The sequence below is a fragment of the Hippoglossus hippoglossus genome, chromosome 5 (assembly GCF_009819705.1).
Source record: "Hippoglossus hippoglossus isolate fHipHip1 chromosome 5, fHipHip1.pri, whole genome shotgun sequence".
In the NCBI taxonomy this organism is placed as follows: domain Eukaryota; kingdom Metazoa; phylum Chordata; class Actinopteri; order Pleuronectiformes; family Pleuronectidae; genus Hippoglossus; species Hippoglossus hippoglossus.
In genome coordinates this window covers 307,792-317,791 of record NC_047155.1, presented here as the reverse complement: position 1 = coordinate 317,791, position 10,000 = coordinate 307,792, and the positions used below count along the sequence as shown (strand labels likewise).

The window sequence follows — 10,000 nt, the reverse complement described above, 5'->3', positions numbered from 1 at the left end:
TTCTTCTCCTCTGTTCATCTTCTCCTCTGTTCTTCTTCTCCTCTGTTCATCTTCTCCTCTGTTCATCTTCTCCTCTGTTCATCTTCTCCTCTGTTCTTCTCCTCTGTGTTCACTTCTCCTTTTCTCCCTTTTTTTCTTCTTCTTCTCTTTGTGCTTCGTCCTTCGTCCTCCAACCCTCCATCCTCTGATCCATCTCTCAGTGCCACACTAACCTCTGATGATGATTGACATGTCTCTGCCGTCTGTTGACCTGTTTCCTCTCGTGTGATTGGTTTAGAGCCGTGTCCGTCGCTGCTGCTGCAGAGACACATGGCGGAGCTGCTGAGTGTTGACAAAGACATGGCCGCCTCGTTCCTCAACAGCGTCCTGAACCAGCTCAACTGGGCGTTCTCTGAGTTCATCGGGATGATCCAGGAGGTTTGTTATTCGGACACCTTCAGGGACTCTGGGAAAGAAAAGATTTAAATATAAAAGGTTTTTTATTTGAATTTCCTCTCCTTTCTTTCCTTGTGCCTCTTTTTCCATCTTCTTTTCTCTCCTCCTGCTCTGCTCTCAGATCCAGCAGGCCGCAGAGCGTCCAGAGAGAAACTTCGTTGACACTCGGCAGCTGAAGGTAAAACATCTGTTCGTCGGTTTGTTTCCGTCCAGATGTTCAAATCTTATCTTTTAATATAATGAAAAAGTTTATTTTCTTGATCGAGGTGAAAACTTTGACGCATCAATAAAAGTTAAATGACTGCAGTGAGGCAAAGAAGTCACATGACTGTAACATCATTATGTTTCCACCAATCAGGAGAATTAACACACAGACAGGAGAATTAGCGCCACCTGCTGTTTATCTCCGTGAAGCAGCTCCTGATATTCACGGATGTGTTTGTTTTCACGCACTCACCTGATGTGTCGTCGTTTAGGTGTGTGCGACCTGCTTCGACCTGTCCGTCAGTCTGCTGCGAGTCTTGGAGATGACCGTCACTCTGGTTCCTGAGATCTTCCTCGACTGGTCCCGCCCCTCCGCAGAGTTGCTGCTCAGACGACTGGCTCAGGTCATAATAATAAAAATATAATAATAATCTCTGTCCAAACTGACACCTGAAAACACACATGTCACGTGACTATTCACATCTACTGGTCATGTGATGTAAACAGGAAGTAGATCGCCACTCTTGTGTGGTTGCTTAGTTACAGAAAATCCTCTGAAGGACGAACAGTCAGTGTGTGTGTGTGTGTGTGTGTGTGTGTGTGTGTGTGTGTGTGTGTGTGTGTGTGTGTGTGTGTGTGTGTGTGTGTGTGTGTGTGTGTGTGTGTGTGTGTGTGAGTGAGATGATAAACTTGTGTGTTGTCTCTGCAGCTGTTGAACCAGGTTTTGAACAGAGTGACAGCAGAGAAGAACCTGTTTGATCGTGTTGTCAACTTAAGACTTCCAGGTACACACACACACACACACACACACACACACACACTTAGAGTGTGTCAGTTTGAACCGTATTGTGTGTGTCTCTGTCTTTGTTGCAGGTCTGGAGAGTGTCGATCATTATCCAATCCTCGTTGCTGTCACAGGGATCCTGGTTCGGATCCTGGTGGACGGAGACAGACAGGGGTGAGTCTGAGCTGATGTTTTTACCCATGATGCACCTGAGTGCTGGTGGTTCTGTGATTGGTCTGAGCTGGACGTCAGTCAGACCTGGGGCCTGTACTATGAAGCAAGTTCAACATATCCAGGAAGAACAGCTGTTAAAACATCTGTGATTGTGTCAATGAGGCGACGTCCCAGTGGCGGTTGATACGCGGTGACGTTAATAGTTGGTTGGGCCTTTGATGAAAACTTCAGTCAGACATGGATGTAAACTGAAGCTTTACTGGTTGGTGTGGGTGTAAAACCGGTTGGTAGAGATTGTGGTGTAAGTGTGTCCGTGGCTGTGTGTTGGGTTGTTGTGAACATATGTGCACAGCTACATTTCCATCTGTATCCACAGCAGCGCTCTGATATTCATGAGTTTTCAGTTGTGGATTTAATTGTAATTTTTCACATGTCTCCTGCTGCAGATTCTCTCACTCATTAGCTGAGTGAGAGCAGGCGTCCAATCAGCAGCCTCCAGCTCTCAGCTTGTCTCATGTTCATGCACTGCTGCCTGCTATAATAACTTCAACCACTAGAGGGTGCTCAAGTGTTTGCATGTGATTATTCAGGAAATTATTTACACAACCAACTGGATTCATGCAAAACTGTCTCAAATCCGCAGCCCCACCTAGTGGTGGGCAGCTGCATAACAACCTTAGACACAACAGTATTAATTAATCGTTAGTTTATCTATGGAGGATAGTAAAGTTTTGTCGTCCTCGGTTGACTGAGTGACCTCTGAGCCTGACGACCTGCGGGATGTTCATTAACCTCCAGCGTCTCCAGCAGGGGTCACTGTCAGCCTCAGAGTTCAGTCACTTCTGTCTCTGTGACATCACTCTGCCTCTCTGTGACTCACTTCTTTATTTTCAGTGTATTTCATCTGTCAATCACCCTCACGTCCCCCCCCCCCCCCCCCCCCCCCCCGTTCACAATGGTGTTATTACCACCCCTCCCCCTCCCTCTACACTGTAGAAAATCAATGGTGCTAATTATTGTCCATAACCTCGGGCTGAACGACATGAGCAGCAGCTTGAAGCCTCTCACAGATTAGATTGAGACTGAGGCTAATTAGCTTAGCAGCGTTGGAGCATGAAGGCCTCGGCTCTGGGATGTTGTTGCTCGACCTGCTGTGAGGTTTATTGTCGTCTCTCAGCTGGAGAATAGTGAGACGAAGGTTTCCCTCCGTGGTCACGACGTTAACTCAGAGATCAGACGTGTTCCTGTATGATCAGCAGGGGGAGACGGGATAATAACACATTCTATTTTTCAGGAATGATGATCAGGTTGATGAAAGACGAGTCAGTCATGTTGAATTAAAACATTTAGGTGATGATTTATTGATAAGTACAGAGACAGAGCTTCACATTATACAGTGTTTGTGTTAGCCAGCACGGTGAGATGCTTCTGAAACAACAAGACGCCACAAAGAGAAGAACAGCAACATAAATAATTATCCTCAAAGACGCAGCAACAGGAAACACACAATAACATCTCCACAGGTCAGCACATGGAGCTGAGCAGCAGCAACAACAAAAAGCATTGGAGACCACAGACATTAAAGGGATAGTTCACCAAAAAATGAAACTTCCCTCATTATCTCCTCACCACTATGATGGTGGGGGGGGGGGGGTGAAGTGTTCACTACAACGTCTCGTTCACTACAACGAGAAAACACATCACGTTCCTCAGACTGTCCGTCGCTGCAGCTCCTCTCTTCAGCCTCTGTCTCAAACACTTGGTTTTAGCTCCTGTCTCTTTAAGACCCCTCCTGATGAAGTCTGCTCTGATTGGTCAACTGCTCCACTCTGTTGTGATTGGTCAGCAGTCACGCGATGAGGCTATATGACGTTTCTGTGGCTCACTGCTGAGCGCTGTGGTTAGGGTTAGGACGTTGTGACCTCACCTCTTCACGTGGTTAATGAATTGACCTTTAACCCTCTGTCACATGACAGCAGGTATTTATCCACTTTTAATAGATTTTATTAATTTCACTCGTTCATTGTGTTTGTTGTGTTCGTCGCCTCGTGTCTGATTGGTTCACACAGAGCTTCAGTCACATGACAGGTTGGGGGGGCAGTTGAAGTCATCAGCCGAAAGACAGTTTATTGTTTCCTGCTCCGCTCTGATTGGATGAAAACATCTCACTTCAGTCACACACAGATTGATGTTTGCATAACTGTGTGTGTGTGTGTGTGTGTGTGTGTGTGTGTGTGTGTGTGTGACTGTGTGTGTGTGTGACTGTCGACTCCGCAGCAGATTTCCCATCATTCCGTCTTCTGTTACCGTGGAAACGACAGAGCAGAGTGTAAATTGGAGTCTGGATGTGGAGGGTGGTAGACGGCGACGCTCTGAACAAATACGAAGTTCTGAGGAAAATGAGACGGAGAAAAGAGGAGCAGAGGAGAGATGGAGGCGTGAAGGGTCAGAGTTCAGAGAGCCAGACGAGGAGAGAGAGATTCACAAGGACAGATGAGAGGATTCAGGAGAGAGGAGAGAGGAGACAGAGAGGAGAGAGGAAGAGGAGAAAACAGGAGGAAGAGGGGAGAGAGGAGGAGGAAGAGAGGAGAGAGGAAGAGGAGAAAACAGGAGGAAGAGGGGAGAGAGGAAGAGGAGAAAACAGGAGGAAGAGAGGAGAGAGCAGGAGGAAGAGAGGAGAGAGGAAGAGGAGAAAACAGGAGGAAGAGAGGAGAGAGCAGGAGGAAGAGAGGAGAGAGGAAGAGGGGAGAGAGGAAGAGGAGAAAACAGGAGGGAGAGAGGAGGAAGAGAGGAGAGATTCACAAAGACAGATGAGAGGATTCAGGAGGAAGGAGAGAGTAGAGAGGAGACAGAGAGGTCTGAGGGGAGGAGAGAGGAGAAAACAAGAGGAGAGAGCAGGAGGGAGAGAGGAAGAGGAGAAAACAGGAGGAAGAGAGGAGAGAGGAGAAAACAGGAGGAAGAGAGGAGAAAACAGGAGGGAGAGAGGAAGAGGAGAAAACAGGAGGAAGAGAGGAGAGAGGAGAAAACAGGAGGAAGAGGGGAGAGAGCAGGAGGAAGAGAGGAGAGATGAAGAGGAGAAAACAGGAGGAAGAGAGGAGAGAGGAAGAGGAGAAAACAGGAGGAAGAGGGGAGAGAGCAGGAGGAAGATAGGAGAGATGAAGAGGAGAAAACAGGAGGAAGAGAGGAGAGAGGAAGAGGAGAAAACAGGAGGAAGAGGGGAGAGAGGAAGAGGTGAAAACAGGAGGGAGAGAGGAGAGAGGAAGAGGAGAAAACAGGAGGAAGAGGGGAGAGAGCAGGAGGAAGAGAGGAGAGATGAAGAGGAGAAAACAGGAGGAAGAGAGGAGAGAGGAAGAGGAGAAAACAGGAGGGAGAGAGGCTAGATTCACAAAGACAGATGAGAGGATTCAGAAGGAAGGAGAGAGTAGAGAGGAGACAGAGGTCTGAGGGGAGGAGAGAGGAGAAAACAGGAGGGAGAGAGCAGGAGGGAGAGAGGAAGAGGAGAAAACAGGAGGAAGAGGGGAGAGAGGAAGAGGAGAAAACAGGAGGAAGAGGGGAGAGATTCACAAAGACAGATGAGAGGATTCAGGAGGAAGGAGAGAGTAGAGAGGAGACAGAGAGGTCTGAGGGGAGGAGAGAGGAGAAAACAGAGGAAAGGAGAGAGGAGAAAACAGGAGGAAGAGGAGAAAACAGGAGGAAGATGGGAGAGAGGAAGAGAGAAGAGAGGAGAAAACAGGAGGAACAGAGGATAAAGGAGAAAACAGGAGGAAGAGAGGATAGAGGAAGAGGATAAAACAGGAGGAAGAGAGGAGATAGGATAAAACAGGAGGGAGGAGAGGAAAGAGGAGAAGACAGGAGGGAGGAGAGGAAGAGGAGAAGACAGGAGGGAGGAGAGGAAGAGGAGAAGACAGGAGGGAGGAGAGGAAGAGGAGAAAACATATATAATATTTCAGTGATAGAAACATTTGACTTCATCTTGGTTCAGAATCAGATTTTCTTGAAATCATCTGTTCTTCATCACGTCACATGACTTCAGTTGGATCGTTAACTCATTCACATAAATCAGCTGATTTAACGATTGAATCAGTTTTAAAGTGAACCTTATGAAATATAAATCAAACTCATTGTGGGGATATGACGCCACCAACAGGCGACTAAATGAAAGGCGGTGTGATGATTGGATGAGAAGTTGCAGACGTGTAAAGAGGAACTTGTTCAATCAGCTGATCGTGACTCGTACAAAACAACGTCTGAATTGAGTCAATTAGAAAAATCCATCTGTTGCAAGTGAGTCTGGAACGTAGAAGTGTGCGTCGTCTGCAAAGAGAGTTCATGTTGTGGTGTTGTGTCTCCGTGCCGGTGACACCTGCTGGTCGGAGGCATTATGTGTTCCGGTTTTCCGACCATCTCATTGTCCGGAACAAGATATCTCAAGAACGTCTTTAGGGAACTTCTTCAAATTTGGTACAAACGTTGAGTTGGACTCAAAGATGAACGGATGGTAATTTGCCGTCAAAGGTCAAAGGTCAGAGTGACCTCATGTTCTGGTGAAGGGGATCTATCAGGAACACCCACAGGGAAGTTAATTACATCTGACACGAACATTCACTTGGAGAGGAACGTGTTCTCTTAAGAATGTCTCGAGGATCCTTTTTGTACAGATGTGCACTTACGGATTAGAGGTCAAAGGTCACACACACACACACACACCTTTCTTCAGTTCAGTGTATAAGACCGAGTGTGTGTGTGTGTGTGGATCAGCTGACACCGCTGTCCGTCCACAGTGTCTGTGGTCGGAGACGCTGATGAAGCGTCTGGCGCCGCGTCAACAGACACTTGGCTCTGTCACTGCACAGATGGAGCCAGTAAACAAGCTAACACGCTAAACTAATGACTACTGCTGCCATTAATGTACTCATTTACATAATACTCGTTTATTTTAATCAACATTCATGTGATTCAGTGAGAACAGCGACAAAATAACCAAGAAAATGTGAAATCGTTTATTTAAACCTGATGTTATAACATTTTTGTTTTAAAAAGCACAAATGATGAAAACTACAGCGTGCGTGCGTACGTGCGTGCGTGCGTGCGTGCGTGCGTGCGTGCGTGCGTGGAAAACCCCGTAAATATTTAATGTCAGCTCTGCCCTCAATTTCATAAAAGTGGATCCCACACACAACTACACACACACACACTGTGCAGAAGCTTGCAGGGGGACGATGGAGCCATATATTCTGACACAGTCACAGAGGCATGATGGGAATTGAGACTGACTTGCAGTCATGATGATTGTGTGACTCGTTGTTTTGTTCAGTTACAGAATCACATTTCTATTTTAACCTCTATTCTCACTAAGTCAGACTTTCAAAATATAATCAGATGAATTAACCATGATCAGCTCCTGTTCTTTCAAAATAAAAGCAGCCAAATCAAAACATCCAGATTCGACATGAAGTTCTGCAGAATCTTATTTCTCTGATTTAAGAGTTAAACGTTCAGAACGGACTCAGATCTGAATCTTGATGTTTCTCTGCAGTAAATAATTTTATGTTTGCAGAGCTTCCTAATAAAGTGTGAAACCCCCACCTCCCCACCCCCCCACTGTGACGGCCCTCTCTGATTGGATGCTCTTCCTAATGATCTGCTCGTAACTCTGCTTGTGTTGTGTTCACTGGCATCATGTTCGTTTGATTTATAGCATGAAGGCAACACAGGAAGTGAACAAGGGAAGATTAATGATCCATTTATGTGGTGGTGGTGGGGTTGAGTTTCTGTGCAGCCTTCCTTTGTTTTTGCACCTGAACACAGTGTGTGTCTGTGTCTGTGTCTGTGTGCGTCTATGAGGTTTCCATGTTTGGGGCGAGTCACGACCCAGAGAAGACCTCATTAGATTCTGGAGCAGATCCAGAAGTGTTTTAGGAAAGTACATTAAGAGTAAAGATTGATTATAATGACGTCTCCAGGCTGAATTAATGTTTGAACATAGATTGTATATGATCATATATATGTATAATATATGATGGTATATAACAGTGTGGCTCTGCTGCAGGTTCATTGATTGTGTTACAGTGTAAAGCAGCTGCAGTGATGTGTTCATGTACAGGAATGAGAGAAGTGAGGCTTCAGGTTCCTCCTGAAGTTCAAACCTGACATCAGGATGCTGCCTCGGTCAGAACCACAGAACTGATAGATGTTCATTAACCAGACGTCTACAGCACGAGTCTCACAGTGAAGAACAGAGTAACGTGTTCCAGATGTTAGTAATGATGATAATACAGATGTGTTTGTTTCTGCATCAGTCTTCCAGTTTGCTATAAAGCGTTATGGGATTCTTATCAATCACAGAGTCTGAGGCTCCGCCCACATTGACAATTAGTTTTAAAACCTATCACTGTTGCTATGGTTACGCCTGGTGGAGTTTTCCAGCCTCTGAATCAGAGACTTGTGTAAACTGGTCTTGTTTCAGTTTGAAAACTCTGGGTTTGTGTTTGAGTCTGAACAGAAACTGAGACGTTAGTAAACGATGACTCAGACGTTCTCTTCCTGATTGGTTCTCATCGGTCACGATCCAGTGGTTGTAGAATATGATCGGGAAGAATAAAACATTACAGTTTTACCAAGAGACTCTATGATAGTTAATTGTGAATAAGTGTGAAGTGTTACCTGGAAATACTGTGGCTCTGTGAACACACACACACACACACACACACACACACACACACACACACACACACACACACACACACACACACACACACACACTTGATGTGAGTGTTAAGAAGAAGAAGCTGACGTTCTGCAGATACAAGGTTTTATTCAGACACAGATAAAGTGAGAGGACGACAGGATGCAGTGAGCACAGTGAAGACAGTGAAAACAAAAAGATCACGCTGGCCATGATTGTCTGTCATCAGATAAACTTCACATGAACTCACTGAACACAGACTCTTCTCCTCCTACATTAATAACTTCAACTAATGCTCCGCAGCTTTATTTATTTATCCCTTTACTTCCTGTTTGTTCTCCTGATGACAGTAATCAAGCTGCGGGGGGGAATCAAACATACCCTTTCAAACTGTTTCTATTTTTATGACTAAAAGCTCTTGTTCTGGAGCTCGTCTACTCTGAAACGTTTGACACTGTGACAGCGCGGCGCTCACATCAGCTGTAATCAACTGAAGCAGAAAAACCAGGAGACGCTAAGAAGCTCTAGAAAAAGATTTCTCTACTTGTCTGTGTGAGACTAGAAGGCATCTGTAGCAAATGTTTGTTAAAGGTAAAGCCGTGCGTAAAGGGACAGCCCTGTGCTTTTCAGTAGAAGTCCATGCTAACGGTGCTCCTCACCCCCCTAACCCATGACGAGCGTCTGCTCTCCGTTTCTCAGCCTCGACTCAAACAGCCTCTTACTCTCTTTGGTCTCATTTACTTCTGGTAGTCCCCCCCCCCCCCCCCCCCCCCCCCCCATTTCTGAGAGTCTGTCCTATCACAGTGGGTTGGTTGGTCGTCGGGTGTCACAGACCTGGTCAAACGATAACGTGCACATTTGGTCAACAGTGTTCAAGGTGTTAAAATTGCACTTGCAGCGACAGCAGTCATCTGTTTTACTGCTCAGGTGGAGTGGTTGTGCAGTGGGGGGAGGGAGTGAGGCAGAGGATGGTGAGGGAGAGGTGGTGATTGTTTGACCCGTTTCTATGGCAACATGATGGGTGTTTCTGAGAACACGGACATGATGGAGTCCGTCTCCCGCGCCCTCTGCTGCGATTGGCCGTGGAGCTTTGGATGCGGCTCTGGCCCTAGAAGTAAACCTGGACCCATGTGTCCTTGCCCCGCCCCAGAGCCTGGCCCCGCCCTTAGTCTGCCATTCTGCTGCTCTATGAGAGGCTCCAGAAAGACCACATGCTTGTTGGTACTGACCTTGTGGCCCGGGCCCTCGGTGGTTGTCGGCGGAGTTGGGGTGAGGATGGAGGATTGGCCACTTCCTGCCCCAGCCTCGTTCCCAGTGCTCTGGCCAGCTGGGGTCGGGACTTTCGTGCATGCAGGGCAGCGGCAGGGCGTCAGGTAGAGGTACATGAGAACGAGCACCAGGCTCACCACGCAGCCCAGCAGGGTGGTGAACCCGGTGTTGAAGGACTCGTGAGATCCGCTCAACACCACCGTCACGTTGACCTCACGGGTTTCGTTTCGCTGCTGCAGCTGGTCCAGGGCCATACACCAGTACACACCAGAATCCTCTGCACGCGCCGTCACGATCTCCAAGCTTCCATTGGTGAACATCTTTAACGATCCGTTGTTCCCCGGTGGAGCCACGTACTCCTGATTTGGTGACACCCAGAGAAAGGTGACGCTGTGTCCACTGAGCGAGGTCACACAGTGCAGCAACACTGCCTTTCCCACCTTCACTGA

General features: G+C 47.0%; 2 protein-coding genes across 4 annotated transcripts in view; one reads left to right on the top strand and one right to left on the bottom strand.

Annotated features, from left to right (window-relative positions):
* LOC117762142 (E3 ubiquitin-protein ligase RNF123) overlaps nt 1–10,000 on the top strand; it is a 65,782-nt gene that overhangs the window by 33,372 nt on the left and 22,410 nt on the right. For all 3 annotated transcript variants that reach the window (XM_034586637.1, XM_034586635.1, XM_034586638.1), the window contains exons 32-36: nt 278–417; nt 557–613; nt 912–1,043; nt 1,349–1,424; nt 1,513–1,597. In XM_034586637.1, the coding sequence (XP_034442528.1) occupies nt 278–417; nt 557–613; nt 912–1,043; nt 1,349–1,424; nt 1,513–1,597 (490 nt within the window). The remainder of the gene's footprint in view (nt 1–277; nt 418–556; nt 614–911; nt 1,044–1,348; nt 1,425–1,512; nt 1,598–10,000) is intronic.
* Nucleotides 9,056–10,000, bottom strand: part of LOC117762147 (amphoterin-induced protein 3-like) — a 2,085-nt gene continuing 1,140 nt past the window's right edge. The window contains exon 1 of the mRNA XM_034586644.1: nt 9,056–10,000. This exon is cut by the window's right edge and continues 1,140 nt beyond it. Coding sequence (XP_034442535.1) covers nt 9,287–10,000 — 714 coding nt within the window. The 3' untranslated portion in view covers nt 9,056–9,286.